Here is a 17,668-nt window from a genome sequence, read left to right on the forward strand (position 1 = left end):
TTTGCAGTTCCTTCATGTTGAGTCTCTCTTCGTTTTGTTCTTACCAAGTTAGGTTATCTATCCTCTGATTCTGAGCTCCAGAATCCTAGAGGAGACCCAGCAGTACTCCTGTGAGGCTCTACCAGAGGGCCAATGATGGACACCTTGGTCCCACCTAGGTCCACAGTGCCCAAATACAATCACTTTGCCTTGACCTGGGCAGAGGGAGGGAGCTTGGCTACTTTACTTTCAAGAATCAGTAACAGAGACCTAAAATGGAAACAGCTGAGAAAAAAGAAGCCAAGTCGAAAACAAGATCCAGCTGGAGGAGGTCAGGCCTGATAAGCAGGCTGACCACAGGCTTGGAAAAGAGGTCAGGCCCCAGGAGTTGGGCCGGAGCAGCATGGAGTGTTTTTGCCAAGGGGAGATGATGGCCTGTGAGGTAGGTGGGCTCTGCTGTCCCATCCCGTAGCTGGCTCCAGTGAGCAGAAGGAGGTCTTTCTGGCTTTCCTCCTGTTCTCTACTGAAGGACAGAATTCCTCAGCTTGGTTGAAATGGAGTTAAGCAGGGTATGCCTGGGGATATAGAAGAGAGGGATCTTTGGGGAAAATGAAACATATTATTCAACAGCCAGTTCCAATCTTACCTCCTCCAAGAACTCTTGCCGAGTCACTCTGCATGAGTCTTGGCCCAACCTCTCTACCCCCACTCTTTTGCACTTCATATTTTGTTTACAGTATGCATCTCAAACTGTCAGATCAGAAATTATTTGGTAATAGTGCATGCTTATGTTCTAAGTTGCTTCAGTCGTGTCCTACTCCTTGCAACCCTATGGGCTATAGACCCTCAAGCTCTTCTGTCCTTGGGATTCTCCAGGCAAGAATACTGGAGTGGGTTGCCAAGCCCTCCTTCAGGGGATCTTCCTGACTCAGGGATCGAACCCACATCTTATGTCTCCTGCACTGGCAGGTGGGTTCTTTACCGCTAGCGCCACATGGGAAGCCCCATTTGGTGATAGTGACTAATATTTGTACAGTGTATCTCTGCTAGGACAATTCATTACTTTTGCAAGTGTTAATGCATTTGTTCTTTCTCTATAGTGATTGTGAGAAACAGCTAGATAGTTATTGTTAGTCTTCTTCAGATAGAGGCAAGCTAATACAAAAAACACAGACTTTGATTCCATTAGATAAGGGTTTGAATATAAGCTTTATTATTTGGTGACTAGATGAGCTGGGCCCTGGAGGAGGGCATGGCAACCCACTCCAGTATTCTTGTCTGCAGAATCCCCATGGACAGAGGAGTCTGGTGGGCTATAGTCCATGAGGTCGCAAAGAGTCGGACACGACTAAGTGACTAAGCACAGCACAGCACAGCAAGCTGGGACACTTGGCTGAATCAGTCCAGCGGGTGCCACCAAGAGAGATCTGTGCCCTCTTATTTGGTAGTGAAATCACTGCCATTTCTACCACAAGCTCTGTTTTTGGTAAAAGAAAATCCTGCCCTACACACACAGAAAAAGATTATTTTGGAGGCATCATATTTTCACCAACAGGGTTTTTGGAACCCTGAGCAAATGCCATGGTTTTCTAGCATCAAAACAAGTTTATTCCAAAGTTTCTTTTGGACATTTGAAGGCAGTAAGCTCTGCCAGTGTTCACATCATTGCTCTCCTTGGCAACCATGCCCTTGGGTCACTGCTGCCCGTCCGGGCACATCCCTGCACCTCTGTCCTCCTTTCATTCCTCTCCCTTTCCCTGTTGCATATTATCCCTTCCAACCATTTGCATTGCTCCCTTGAAGCTGGCCTGTCCGTGCTGACAGACTCATATTTTTAGTCTCTTTATTGAGTTTTCTATCTTCTGTCTTTACTGAAAGTTGTCTTCCCAAGGGGAACCACTTGCCTGGAAGTTCTTTTACCTGAATTTCCAACACATTTTCCTTAACTCTTATCCTGACATCAGAGCAATGCAACTTTTTCCAGTGCCCCACATTGCTGCTTCCAAATCATTCTTCTTCCTATTTCCTTTTTCTCTCAAAAAACATAGTCTTTGGCTACACCACCCAAATCATTCATGTTCCACCTCATCCTCACGGCCAGCTGTGGCCATTCTCATCTTTCTGCACGTTCATTGGAGACTTCGGCACACAGTTGGCTGTTCTCCTTCCTTCCCTGGGCCCTCCCCTGGCAGAGTGGTTACTATCCAGAGGGCTATCCAGTTCCTTGACTTTCACAAATGTCAGCATCTCATCCTATGACCACAAACTTCTATCTTTCCACCTCTCACCCACTGCAGCTGTTCCTTGAGGTTTTTGACACTTGTTTGGTTGTTGATGCCTACCTTCCTTCACCTAATAGTTCTCTGTTTTCCTGGCCATCATTCTGCCCAGCCTAGGGGGCAGTTCTTGTTAATATCATATATCGCTTTTCTTGGCCACTGTACATTCTGATCAACTCTGTTTCCTCTGTTTCTGCACTTGGACCATGACTAATGGGGGGAAATTAGAAATTGAAGCCACTGTAAATTCATGGCTTCAACCTCAGTCTGGTCATTAGTGACACCTGTAAAGTCTTTTATGTACCTAGAATTTTTCCTCTTTTTATTTACTACAACAGACATTGTAGAATTTTTTTAGAGACTCAACCAGTCTATCCTATGGCTCTATCACTCAGCAATGTACCATATCTTCACAATGATGTTGATGTTCTCAGTTGAGAACTGTATCTAGGATCATTCATTATCTTGTCTATACCTGCCTCTGTCAAATAGATGTCTCTTTACACTTCAGGTCAGCTCCCCCAAGGTCTGGATTTCATTATGTGCCTCTTCCTCTTCAAGCCCTTTGTTCTAACAGTTCTCTCCTATTCCTTGTCTTCAGCATCTTCTTCACTACTTGCTTTTCCCCTTCAGCATAGAAAACTACCTCTCTCTCCTACCTAAGCAACCCATATTTATTAAAAACTGCATTCAACTGCAAGGAGATCCAACCAGTCCATTCTAAAGGAGATCAGCCCTGGGTGTTCTTTGGAAGGAATGATGCTAAAGCTGAAACTCCAGTACTTTGGCCACCTCATGCGAAGAGTTGACTCATTGGAAAAGACTCTGATGCTGGGAGGGATTGGGGGCAGGAGGAGAAGGGGACGACAGAGGATGAGATGGCTGGATGGCATCACTGACTCGATGGACGTGAGTTTGAGTGAACTCCAGGAGATGGTGGTGGACAGGGAGGCCTGGCGTGCTGCAATTCATGGGGTTGCAAAGAGTTGGACACGATTGAGCGACTGAACTGAAGTGAACATTCCAGTGATACTCCTTTAGCCAACAGTTCTTGCTTCCTTCACCTACAAACCATTTGAGAGTGTACTTAGCTACTTGGCTATGGCTGAATCTACATCTTCACTACCCACTCTTTCTTCAACCAGCCCATCTAGCTGCTGCCGCCACGCGTGACCTTGAAGAGGCAAATCAGACAGATCTGAGACCTGTTTTTCTTGACCTCTCTATAGTATTTGATGCTTTGTATATTTCCTGTTTCTTGAAGTTTCTCTTTCCTTAGCATCTGGGATTGTACCTATTCCTACATTTTCTATTTTACCACTCATTTATTTTTTTTTCATTTTCAAGTTAGTAATAATAATAATAGCAATTATTTCTTTTTTAAAAATAATTATACTCATTTATTTTTGGTTGTGATGGGTCTTTGTTGCTGCACAGGTCTTTTCTCCAGTGTGGCCAGTGGGAGCTACTCTTTCTGGCAGTGCAAGGGCTTTTCATCGTTGTGGCTTCTCTTACTGTGGAACATGGGCTCTAGGGCATGTGGGCTTCAGTAGCTGTGGCACATGGGTTCAGTAGTTGCTGTTCCTGGCCTCCAGAGCACAGGCTCAACAATGGTGGCACCCAGGCTTTAGTGTCTCTGTGGCATGTGGAATCTTCCTGGACCAGGGATCAAATCTGCGAGTCTTGTGTCTCCTGTATTGGTAGGCAGATTGTTTCCTACTGAGCCACCAGGGAAGCCCAGTGATTATTTCTTGAGTATTCACAATTGCCATCCTATCTGGTCAGATTTTTATGTACATCCTTTCCTTTGATGCATAAAACCTAGGAGATACAGCCTATAGTATTCTCACTTTGCAGATAAAGAAACTGGGCTGGATGGGTCTAAATGGCTTGTTCAAACCACACAGCTGCTAATAAGCAACTGAACTGGGATTTGAACTCAGACATTCTGGCTCTTGGATATAACCACAGTCACTACTGTCCTCATCTCCTCTAAGTTTTTGTTCCTGGGATTTCAGCCTCAGTCTTCTCTTCTCATCCTACATACTCTTTCCAAATGAACTTGTCAGCTGCTCCTATATTTTGTTGTTATTGTTGTTTAGTCTCTTTTGTGTCCAACTCTTTTGCGACCCCATGGACTGTAGCCCACCAGTCTCCACTTCCTGACCCAGGGATTGAAGCCATGTCTCCTGCATTGGCAGGTGGATTCTTTACTACTGAGTTACCAGGGAAGCCCTTCTCCTATATTAAGTCCTAATTCTATAATCCAGTTGGAATGATTGTAAAAACTATTTCCCCTGGCCTCTCCTTTACCTGTTTTTTCACTTGCAAAATGGAAATAAAAACAGCACCTACCTCATAGGATCCTATGTAGTAAGCAGATATATGTGAAAGCTGATCTCCTTTCCTAGACGCTGGGTAACTCTTCTTTGAATCTGCCCCAGGCATCTCATTCACAGCATGTCCTAAACTGAACTTACCATATCCTAAATGTTTCAATATTGATGGCTATCCCCTCTTCTCCACCCAGTTGCCTTTTTTCTCTTGATCTTGCATGTAACCTATCTCCAAGTTGGATCCTATAGATTCTCAAGCTTCAATTGACTTTATTGCCTAAATTCAGACCCTTGTCACTTCACATCTGAACAATTGCAATATTTTTCTACATAAAATTCCTGCCTCTACTTTCTATAGTCCTGAAAGATTACTAAAGAAAAAAAAAATCAGATGATGTCTGACTGATGATTTCAGGCAGATGATTTCTTCCTAAAATTCTTCTGTGGCTCCCTAAAACTTTCAGGATAAACTTTAAACTCCTTAGTATGTTCAGTCTTTTTAGAATATTCTCCTTGCTTTTCTCCATTTTCTTATTTTTGCTACTCTCCTTTTAACTTTTGCCTCAATTGTAAATTGAGTCATAGTCTCAATTGGCAGTCTCTCAAGTGCCAAGGTCTCTCAAAGCTCATTGCATTTGTAAATGCTTTCTCTTCCTAGGCATCCCTTCTTGCTCTGGCTAACTCCACCTTGTGTTTCTTTAAAGACTTAGCTCAGCTCTCACCTTCCTGATGCTCATGGCATAGTATGTTACTTCATCTGAGTTTCTGCAGCACCTCACACATAGTTCTACCAATCAATTAACATTGCATATCATGGTTCTGAACTTCACTTTGCTCCAAACACCTAGAGCTAGGGTTGTTAAACTATGGCCCATGGTCCAAATCCAGTGGAGATGATTTGTTTTTGGAACACAGGCATGATCATTCACATAAATATTGGCTGCTTTTGCACTATGAGAGCAAAACTGAATAGCTGTGATAGAGTCTATATAATTCACAAAGTAAAAATATTTATCATCTGGTCCCTTATAGAAAATGTTTGCAGATCCCTTGACCTTGCATCAATTACTGTGCATTACTATAGCCAGGTTCTTAGTCAGAAGTGCCCATGTGTGGAGGGAGGAAATGGATTAAGATTTTGCAAAGGATGAGTAGTTGGATGATTCAGATACACAATGTAGGGGGTCACCTCCCCACCCCACTGATAATGTCGTAATAACTTATGCCCACACACGTATCCTTATGAAGCACCTCTTAAAAGTGCTGTAAGGCAGGGAGTGTGAGTTTTCCATCTTTATATCTTTCATGTAAGGCAGGGAGTGTGAGTTTTTCATCTTTATGTCTTTCATGTTTAGTCCAGTGAGCATCTTGGGATATACTCATGGACTCTCAGGAAAAGCTGAACACCTAGAGACAGGCATACAGTTGAGCAGATATATGATGCCTTCAGGACCCCGTCTCTGTCTCATGTCTCTGCTGTTTGTCACTTTGTCAGCTTTAGTTTTCCCTTTCACTACGGACTTCCTCCAGCTGGCAAAAATCACGGCCCATTTCAGCTCCTCAATATTTCGTCTCATAGCTTTCAGCTATGGACCAGGCCTTATTTTGATTTGCTCTTAGTTCCAAATCCCAAAATTTAGTTGACTATTTCTTGTGGTCAGGGAATAGTGGGTAGATGAGAAAATGGAAGCTTTAGTGATACATATAGATAGACTGGAGAAAGAAGATCTCCCAAGATAGAAGTGGCACTCTTCAGAAAAAGAGGTACTGGACGGATGGTACCATAGGTGACCTTTATAGTAGTTCCTGGCAGTTTCCCCCTATAGAGTACCTGGTAGATGTCCCCACTCAGAGTAACACATAAGAGGTGCTTAACTAATATATGTTGACTCAATAAATGAATGACTAAATGAAATGAATAAAGGAGTTAACCTCTTCTGCTGTAAGACGAGAATAGCATTTATCTTATAGGCTTGTATTGAGGAAAAAAAAAAAACAAAAACACTTATGCACTACTTGGCAGATAATAGACACTCAGTAAATACTACCTAATGTTCCAGTCCCCCACCTGGGGTGGATTTGGGAGGGAAACTTAAGGAGAGACATAGCATATCACCTTTAAAAATTTCATCAACAAGATGACCTGATAAAATCTCTGTTAATCTCTATGTCCCATCTTGTCTCCTAATCATACTTAAGTCAACATAAATAAAGTCAGGGCTTGCCCTTGGCTCATCCTGAATTGCCAGATTCTTTAAGAAAAACTCTAGGGCATCCCAGAACAAATACCTCATTTGTACCAATAAAGGACTATATTCATATGATCAGAATGAATCATTTTCATTCATTCATTCAATGAATCACTCATTCAAAATGAATCATTTTCACCAGACTAGCTCACTCAACATACAACCAAACAATTAATTCTTGCACTTTCTTGAACATACCTTCTCTCTTGGGTCACCCTTGCTCTTTATCTCATACTAAATGTCTTCTTCTGCTCCATTACCTTCATTTGCATAGCTCTTCCACCTTCAGCACCTGCTCTGACTCTAATTCCATCCCATCCCCACCCACCTCTAGAAATTATAAAATAACTTTTCCCCAGACCTGTTACAGAACATTTCTGCTCAAGCCAACCACCTGAGGTTCTTACCTCCTACCCTAATTTTCATCATAAAACTGTTCCTTCCAAACCCATATTGGGTAATGCTAAAGAAGGTTTCTGATGAATAAAAAATTTCTCTCCACTGATAAACACTTTTTTGAAACCATTTATGGTTTATAGAGCTCTCTACAACTCTCTGATGGCCATGGTATTAAGGCCACCTCATTCTTGATCACAGTGCCAGTATCTTAAATTTAAGAGTTTTGGGAGATGAGACTTCTCTTTTACTGAGAATAATTTCTTATATCTTTCTGGGTGACATTTTTCAATGGCATCTCTCAATGCTGAAGGACACTTTAGAGGTTGTTTACTACATTGGTCTTTAAAGATATCTGAATCTTTTCTAAGTGTCCCCAAGGGGCAATATAATCTGTACTTATATTTATGATTTATTTATGACTTCCAGAGGAATACCAGTTTCTTCCCTCTGCACAATTAGGCATTTCCCATTTTTATCCAGTTCTTTCTTATATACTGAGGGATATTTTCTGAGTGCCATATCACTTCAGTCATGTCTAATTCTTTGTGACCCTATGGACTGTAGCCTGCCAGACTCCTCTGTCCATGGGATTCTCCAGGCAAGAATACTGGAGTGGGTTGCCATGCCTTCCTCCAGGGGATCTTCCCAACCCAGGGATCGAACCCATGTCTCTTATATCTCCTGCATTGGCAGGCAGGTTCTTTACCACTAGCACTACCTGAGAAGCCGGAGGAACATTCTGCCCTCCTGCAAACTTTAACTGTGAAATCATCTGGTGTCTATTCAAAATAGTCGACATTTCCTGTTATCCACATGAAAGCTTGAGTAGGTACATGGGATCAAGTTTATGTCTCCTTTGTTTTCTCTTTTTCATCACCACCAGCCTTGGGAACTTCAGCTGTTGTTTATGTGTTATAGTTTTGGGTTGCTTAGCTTTTCTCATGATAGATTCTGGTTTATCAATTTTCTTTTTAAAATTCTTAATTCTAACAGGTTGACTTCTCTTTGAAGTCTAAAGAATAGAGGATATCTAAATGTCTTTCAGAGTTTGCCTTGAATATAGAGATATTCTAAATTGGAAACATTTGTTGAAGTTTAGCCTAAGTAGAAATTAGTGTGTCAATATTCATAATTGTTCTAGCCTATTCTCAAAAATGAAAATGAAAGTGAAAGTGAAAGTCGTTCTGTTGTGTCCGACTGTTTGTGACCCCATGGGCTGTCCATGGAATTCTCCAGGCCAGAATACTGATTGGGTAGACTTTCTTTTCTCCAGGGGATCTTCCCAACCCAGAGATCGAACCCAGATCTCCTTCATTGCAGGTGGATTCTTCACCAGCTGAGCCACAAGGGAAGCCCAAGAATACTGGAGTGGGTAGCCTATCCCTTCTCCAGGGGATCTTCCCAACCCAGGAATCGAACCGGGGTCTCCCACATTACAGGTGGATTCTTTACCAACTGAGCTATCAGGAAACCCATTCTCAAAAATAGCATGAGATTATTATCATGATAGCAAGAATACAAAAACCACCAATGGTGGTGACCCTGGCCTTCTGCGCATGCCTTGAATATGTCAAGCTTTTTTACTTCAAGGCATTTGAATGCTTTTTCTTTTGCCTGGAATACTCCCTGCAATCTCTTCTCAAACATTTGCCTGCCAGCTCCTCAGGCTTGAAGTCTCTGAGAAATTTTTCTTTGATTCGTTTACCCCCGACCTCCAGTGTCCATCTAAATCATGTCATCCTTCATGGCAAGCATCACAGTTTTAAATACATTTATTTGTATGATTATTTAGCAACTATCTTCTCCACTATACTGTAAACTCTGAAAAGTTTGCAATTTTGTCTGCTTCATTTATAATGAAATTCCCAGCTCCTGGCAGAGAGCCTGGCTTATGTTGGGAATTCACATATTTGTTGGATGAATGAGTGAATGAATAACTCCTAAAGCATGCTGTTTCCTTTCTTCCTTACTTACATTTGTATATGGCCTTGTTGTTTTTTGTGTTCCTATCATTATAGGTGGGGAAAGGTGGTCATCACTGTCCCAATTTCCATCTAATGAAGCTGAAGTCTAGAAGAAGGAGCTGATAACACAAACTCACTTAGGTGGTAGCATGTGGAGCTGTTGTCTCAGTCTAGTTCTTGGTTGTTTTTAATTAAAATTTTCTTTTGTTGTTCTTAAAATTTTTTTCCTAGCATTCTTCTATTAGTAATATTTAAAAATAGTAAAATCGTTTTTTTGGGAAATGATTTAAATGCCCACGATTTAATTTTTTTAACTTGAAAAAACAGTATCCGCTTCCTAGAAAGATCTAGGTAAAATACAATCTCCTGAATTTTTTTTTTTTTTGAGTGTACTTTTTTTTTTTTAATAGAGCAGTTTTAGGTTCACAGCAAAATTGAGCAAAAAGATACAGAGATTTTTCCATTTGCCCACCACCACCCCATGACTTTTACAGAGGAGCCTGGCAGGTTATAGTGTATGGGGTCGCAAGAGTCGGACGCGACCAAGCACACACAGCACAGCAGCACCCTGTGACTTTTAAGACTTGATTTCTTCACATGACCTATTGTAGAGAAGAATGTAAAGGGAGGACTTCACTGACTTAATTCCATTTTGGGGGGTTCACAGAACTTCACATAGGTTGTATGTAATATATATTGATTAAAGGCAGGAAACAGTGTCTCCATCTGAATACTTTTAATGTATTTTCTTATGAGAGCAATTGGTCAAAATGAAAATATTAGTTCTTTTCAACCCAGTGGCTCAAAAAATTAAAAATACTCTTAAACATACCTTTTTCTTCATAATATATCTATTACAAATTACACTTTTTTACTATTGATTTACTTTGTTATTACCTTTGCAACAACATGAAGACTTGAAAGCAATGCAACATCATTCCTCTATAGAAATTCCATACATTTAGCCTTTTTTCCCCAGTGAGTCATACGACTTTTTAGCCGTGGACAGTGGAGCCCGGAGGGCTATAGTCCAGGGGGTCACAGAGAGTCGGACATGACTGAATGCGCGCACACACACACACACAAATTAATAAGGTCTGTTGTTTGTTCTCCTGCATTCAGAAAATGATAAAATCCCAGAACAGTCATAGAACATAAACTTACTTCAAATGAAGAATCATATATATCACTACAAGTGTTTTACTGAGTTGATGTATATTTAAAAAAATACTCCCTTGGGAAAAAAATAGATACATGTATATGTGTAACTGAATCACTTTGCTGTGTGCCTGAAACTATCATGACATTGTTAATCAACTATACTATAATATAAAATAAAAACTTAAAAAATATTCCCTATATTGTACACTCTTATTTATATCTCAGGTTATATAACTCCTGAATATCGTATCATTTATTTTCATTTCTGTATGGTGTCAGCCAGGCTTCAAGTAGGAAGAGAGTTTCTCATCACGTAGTATTTTTTTCTCACTTCTTTGTAAGCAGGGAATTTCTTAGAATCCTAAGTTCTTATGGTGGCGGAAGTTTTTATGTGTCATTTAGATCACCTGCCTTTGACTCTCCTCTGCAATGTGTCCTCCAAACTCATCTATTGCTTGCTTGACTACTTTGTGTGATGGGGAAGTCACCACCTCACTTCTACAGTATACACCCAGGGGGAAACCAGGATGGCTGCCTACCCAACTAAGTGTGGTCCCTCGCACCCACCAGCAAGTCACTGGCTTATACAGCATGTGGCTTCATTATGTCTGAACAGTAGCTTTTCTGAATCCTGGGCATCTGGAGATGGTGCTCTGCCCACAGAGCCAGTGTGGATTGTTTGGACTGTCTGCTACCAAGGCAGGCTGACTTCATCTGGGGCTGGAGGGAGAGTACTCTGACAGCAACTTTCAGAATATGGAGATTCCTGGCTAGTTGCTTGCTAGAAAAAAAAATAGTTTTAAGTTAGCTTAGGTTTCCAGATGTCCCTCTCAAAATTACATGATTACCATTGGGGAAGATTAAAAAAGGAGAACATGTAATATGTGAATTAATTAGTCTTTTTCACTGATTATTTTTTACTTAACGTTTGGCAGCACAGTTTTCATAAATTTTAGCTTTTAGAATCTGTTTCTCTCTTTTTTTTTTCCTTCCTTTTTTTTTTTATGTTTCAGAACAACTGTCCAGAATGCTGATAGAACCACAATTTTTCTTAGTAAGATTTTATGCACATTCTTTTCACTTGTTGGTTCACACATTTATTCCTTACATTCAGAAATGATTCTGTTTCTGAATTCTTTGGAATAATATAATTTTATAATGTAATTTTAACCATGTCAAATCAAATCCCAACTTTTATGGTACCTTGTAGAATGATGTTGTTCACTCAGGTATTTTCATCTTTCTGTAAAGAAAACTACAATAAAGGTACTGCCTTTAAATTTTTTTATCCAGGTGAGGTGGAGTAATATTTTAAGCTATCAATCTGCTTTTTTCCCCCACCAGTGTTTCTCCCCTCCCTTCCGCTGCACCCCTGTCATTAAGTCAGTTCTTGATGGCCCCAGGGGAGTGAGGAAAAGGGCTGAACTCAGAAATAGCCTGCTTGTCTTTCTGACATTTGTCATGGAAAAGCCTAAGCCCTCAGGGGAACTTTGAGAGTTTTGTGGAGTAGGTAAAAGGTTGGTATTTAAGGATATATACAAAGTATTTTGGCCAGAAGCAGGCAGAGGAGAGAGCAGAGAATTCCTCTGGGCACTTTGTAAGCCTGTGAGGCTGTGTGGGCTGGGAGGGGACAGAGGAAACAGAGAGGGAGAGAGAGAGGGAAAAGGGAGAGGGAGGGAGAGAGAGAATGACACAGAGAGCTCTGTCATCCAGAGGGCAGAAGGACCCCTCCCTGCTGCTTCCCAGCAGTGCTGATGGAGCAATAACCAGATCCTAAAGAGGAAACGGCTACCTCCTATATAGAACACAATGTGAAAATTGTTACCCAGTTAGTCTCCTAAGAAAAATTCCCTTTCCCCGAGAGTGACAGGAAAACAATGGAGAGTTAAACAGTTATAATGAGCCATGTACCATGTGACAATAGATATAGCAACTCCTGTGGATTTATGACTGTAACTCATATTGTCCTCTCACCTCGCTTTTACATATGGAGTCCTAACTATGGCATGAGCTTGGGAGAGACAAGGATAGGGAGATAAGTCTCAGGAAGACAATAAATTTGTCTACCAACCTAGCAGAATAGCAACTCGGGACAGGAATATTAAATTGAATTATAGAAAATGAATCTTTATATTATAGTACACCTAAGTGAGGGCTTCCCTCGTGGGCTCAGTGGTGAAAGAATCCGTCTGCAATGCAGTAGACACAGGTTCGACTCCTGGGTCGAGAAGATCCCCTGGAGGAGGGCATGGCAACCCACTCCAGTATTCTTATCTGGAGAATCCCATGGACAGAGGAGCCTGGCAGGCTACAGTCCATAGGATCGTAAAGAGTCAGACGCGACTGAGCATGCATGTACTCACACCTAAGTGATTGGACTGACAGGCATACTTGTCCTACAATCAAGAACTGTTTTGCTCACTTAAAAAAAAAAAATTAAGGTAAAATTGACAATAGTAAAGTGTATTATTTTAGTGTACACTTCTGCAAGTTTTGGCAAATATTTAGCCTCTAATCACCACCACAATCACGATATAGAATAGTTCTCTCACTCCCCTGAATTCCCCAGTGTATTTTTGTAGTCCATCCCTCTCCCCTGGCAACTATTAGTCTGTTTTTCTCCCTGTAGTTTTTGCTTTTCAAGAATGTCATTTAAATGGAATCAAAACTATTGAAGCCTTTTGAGTCTAGCTTCTTTCACTTAGAATAATTCATGTGGGATTCATCTGTGTCGTTGCATGTATCCATAGTTTGTGCCTTTTAATTACTGATTGTATGTATTTGATCATATGTATGTACTATGGTTGTTTCCAGCTTTTGGTGACTGCAAATAAAACTGCTATAAATATTCACACACAGGTTTTTGTGTGGACATAGGTTTTCATTTTACTTGGGTAAATACCTTGGGATAAGTTTACTGTACTATATGATTTATGTCTAGCTTTATAAGATACTGCGAGATCAGTTCTCAAAGCGGCTCTAATAATTCACATTCTCATCAATGGTATGTGAGAAGTCTGACCTGCTCTACTTTGTATTGTCAGTTTTGTTTTTAATTTGTAAGTCTAATGAGTGTGTAATGGTATTACATTGTGATTTTAATCTGCATGACTTACTTGCCATTTTGCATCTTCGGTAAACTATCTGTTCAAATGTTTTACCCCTTAACAAATTTTTTTTTTTTTAGTTTAGTAGTTGAATTTTGAGAGTTTTTAATATATTCTGGCTACAAGTCCATAATCAGACATATAATTTGGAAATACTTTCTCCCACAGATGATAAAGAACAACATATCAAATTTTTTTTGTGGCTCATGCTTTCTCTAATTAATCTTTGCTTATTCCAAAAATGTAAAGGTTTCCCCTCCCCCTTTTTTCTTCTAGACATTTTACAGTATTTACATTTAAGTCTATTATCCATTTTGAGTTAAATATTATATAAGGTGCAAGTTGTGGTCTAGGCTCTTTTTGTTTTGTTTCTTTGCAAGTGGACATCCAATTGTTTCAGGACTTTTTGTTGAAAAGAGGAGCCTATTTAAATTGCCTCCAGGAGAAATTGAGCCTTACACAATAGCTAGGGCAACAGGTGTAGGTTTTGATATTTTGATGAGCCAAATTCTTGTGTGTAGCTGCCTCAAGTGATTGGCACTGGCTTATATTTTATTATACAGCTGAATTTCCACTGGTACAGTTTACCTTGGACTGAAGAAGGCATAGATTTGTTCAGTGCAGTTGTGCTTCATTATACAAACCTTTAAAGTATTAATAGTTGACCAATGGTTCCGTGCACTGTGTATTTTTCCAGGATTATTGGTCTGGGCTTTAAAATTACAGAAGTTCAAACTAAGTTCCACAAAGTTACAGTAGGTGAGACATGGTGTCTCCATTGTATTAGGTGTTAGCCTTGGCATTAGATCAACCTCCCTTAATTCTGTTACTCTTTATCGTTTTTTTGGAATTTAATTTGGTTCTGGGATAAAGAAGAGAATAAAGTTCTAACTCTCACTATCACCCCTCTCTTCCTCTGTGAGACTTTCCTTGGGCTTATTACCTGTTTGAATCTACTAACAACTGAAAAATCCCTTTTAAAAATCCCTTTCAGGGAAAAGCAAACCAAAACTGCACTAAGATTCCACCTCCCACCTGTTAGGATGGCTACTATAAAATAAATAAATACAGAAATACAGAGATATCAAGTTTAGGCCAGGATGTGGAGAAGCTGAAACCCTTGTGCACTTTGGTAAGAGTGTAAAATGGTATGAAAGTTCCTCAGAAAGTTAAAGTACTGCAGGCACTGTGGAAAATGGCATGAAAGTTCCTCAGAAAATTAAATATAGAATGAACATATGATCCCACAATTCTACTTCTAAGTATATACCCAAAAGAAGTGAAAGCAAGATTTAAAGAGATATTTGTACACCCCTGTTCAAAGAACCATTAATCATAATGGCCAAAGAGTAGAAGCATCCCAAATGTCTTTTGACAGGTAAACGAATAAATAATATCTGGTATATTCATAGAATAGAATATTATTCACCCGTAAAGAGAAGCAAAGATTTTGAAACATGCTACAACATGCATGAACCTTGAGGACATCTGCTAAGTGAAGTAAGCCTGTCACAAAGACAAATACTTTGTGATTCCATTTATATGAGCTACCTGCTGCTGCTGCTGCTGCTGCTAAGTCACTTCGTGTCAAATCCATAGAGACAAAGTAGAATAGTGGTTACCAGAGGCTGGGGGAAGGGAGGAATGGAGAGTGAGTGCAGCGTTTCAGTGTTACAAAATGGAAAGAGTTCTGAGATTGGTTGTGCAACAGCGTGAATGTACTTAACACTACTGAACTGTACACTTAAAAAGTGTACACTTAAGATGGTAAATTTTATGTTTTACATATTTTAAACACAATTTAATTAAAAAAATACTTAAAATATACTTCTCAAAGAGAAGTTAGAGTTGTCTGGATCCCCTTTTCCTTTCATATCAGTTTGTCCTCCAAGATCTCAAAGTTTCCCTTAAAGAAATCTCTCTTTTTCCAGTTCAAACAGTCTTGCCTCCTTTACTTGAGGCAAAGTTTAATACAAATACTTCATTGGGAGGTACAATCTCAGGCAGAGAGAATGAGGAAAAAGAGGAAAAGAGGGTAAGCAAATACAAGGTGGGAGTGACTGAGCTGTCCACATTTTCATAAATAATCACCAGTGGTTGTTCAATCACATGGGTCACCTCTGGAAGGAGGAGGGGAGAGGAATTAATCAGTTCCTTACAACCACCTGTCACTCAAACTTCTCATTACAGAGACACCCTCTTGTACTTCATCCTTGGGGAAGCCAGGTTCCATACCCCATGGGTTTGCACTGCATCCAAGTTTGGAAGTAGAAGAAGGAACCTATGGCCTGGCTGCCAGAGCTGTCCTGGTTCTGGACACAGCAGGCAGAGTGGAGGCCATGCTAACAGATGAGGACTTATTGGAGCTGGCAGTGGCATCTCGCACTCTCCTTGGGCCAGAGTCGAGTATCTGGGAGACAAATGAGAAACTGTGAGACCTCAAAAGGCATTTCAACTGTGCCAGACACAGATTCATATTAAAGGAAAAAATACTAAGTCAATAGAGATGGTGTCCAGGCTTGAGGTAAATACCTAATCTGATGGAACAGCATGTTCAAAATGTGACCGTGTAATTAATGCTGGGAGATATGGACAGACCAGATTTGGTTGAAAATAAGTGCAGTTCAGAAACTCAGAACTCATGACTTCATGACTTTATCTATGATGGGGTCCCTACATTGGTAAGGGTAAGTGATGATAGCTTCTGTAACACTCCTCAAATATCAATGTTTGGGTTCTTGTACTTTCTCCATAAGCATCTTTGCTGCAAGCATTTTTGCTGCATAACTAATTTGCTGTAAAAGAGAAAAACATGAAAAATAAAAGAGGGAATTAAAAAGAATATAATTAAACATGAAAATGAATAACAAAATATATAAGATTCCATTGCAAAATACATAATATATGAACACATTCAACATGTATAGTTTTCATGGCAATATCATACAAATAAATAATTTTATCTTGTGGGCATTTGTCTTTCAGGTCTTTTGTTCATAGTGTTTAAACATTTTCTTTTTTTGGCTTATTGATTTATTTCCTGTTGCGGTATCACACGTTTTCTTTCTCGCTAAAATTTCTTCTTTCATTAAGAGAGATATCAGTTCCAAATACTAGGATGCATGTTTGTAACTGAACTTTGTATTCTGTTGTTTGTTCTTGGCATCTTGTCACATGTTTGTTGACAGACATTCTCGAGTTCTATGGCAAATATGGGTTCAACTCTGAGAATTTGAGAACCTGGGCCTCTCTCTTCCTATGTAGTGTGTTTCAAAGTACGAAATCAACTCTTGGTCTAAATCATCATCATCTATCAGCTCAGTAAAGCCATCAGTAAAGTTACTAACTGGAAGAAATGCTAACACATTTCAACCAGATAAAACCAAACTGTCAAACCAAAAACTGTCAACCAATTATTTTATCTTTCACAGCAAAGCCGCCTTAAGACCAATTAATTATGCAGTGAAATGTCTGTGGCCAAAATGTCTATAGCAAAGATGCTTACTGCAAAATATGGGACGTGCAGTTATTGCCAGAGGCACTGGCCATAGCCACTATGCTTAGAATGCTTGCTAAAAATAGAGAGTGGAGGCTCTGTCAGCTCTCCACCCAGTGCTGACAAATCAGGAGCATAAGTTCAAGGTAAAGTTGGATATTTTTAGAGGTCTAGTATGCTGGATTAAAGAAAACAAACAAACAAACTCAGTGACTGATGCCTGGGGCTGCTACCATTGAAAATTTCTGAACTATGATGAAAAAGCAAGAAAGGCAGTCTCTAAAGAAAAGTTGAGAGTATGCACAAGTGAACTGTCCCCATAGGCAATTAAGGTAAATATCTTATTCTTTAAAATTTTTTATTTATTTATTTGACTGCCAGGTCTTCGTTGCAGCATGCAAGATCTTTAGTTGTGGCACGCAGACTCTTAGTTGCAGCACGTGGGATCTGGTTCCCTAACCAGGGATAGAAGCCAGGCCTCGGCACTGGGAGTGCAGAGTCTTAGCCCCCGGACCACCAGAGAAGTTCTCTTATTCTCAATTTTATGACTTTTATTCTGACCAACTATAAGATCCAAGTTTTGTTCAGAGTAGACTCTGGACAAAGAGATTGGTAAGGCTGAAAGGGGTGGATGCTATTTTTTTGGTCTTTTCTCTACTCAGAGATCCTGGTTACCTGTTTGTGCCTTGGCAACGGCT

At 40.1% G+C, this 17,668-nt stretch overlaps 1 protein-coding gene across 2 annotated transcripts in view; it reads left to right on the top strand.

The window, feature by feature from the left end:
• The first annotated feature begins 265 nt into the window (after positions 1-265).
• Positions 266-17,668, top strand: part of TPRG1 (tumor protein p63 regulated 1) — a 373,176-nt gene continuing 355,773 nt past the window's right edge. The window contains exon 1 of one of the 2 annotated variants that reach the window (XM_086399009.1): positions 266-421. In XM_086399009.1, coding sequence (XP_086255135.1) covers positions 383-421 — 39 coding nt within the window. In that variant the 5' untranslated portion in view covers positions 266-382. The remainder of the gene's footprint in view (positions 422-17,668) is intronic. The other variant, XM_086399037.1, reaches the window with a different exon arrangement.

This window comes from Bos grunniens, chromosome 1, assembly GCF_055505025.1.
Source record: "Bos grunniens cultivar Pamir isolate PY7600 chromosome 1, Bosgru_T2T1.0, whole genome shotgun sequence".
NCBI classification, from domain to species: domain Eukaryota; kingdom Metazoa; phylum Chordata; class Mammalia; order Artiodactyla; family Bovidae; genus Bos; species Bos grunniens.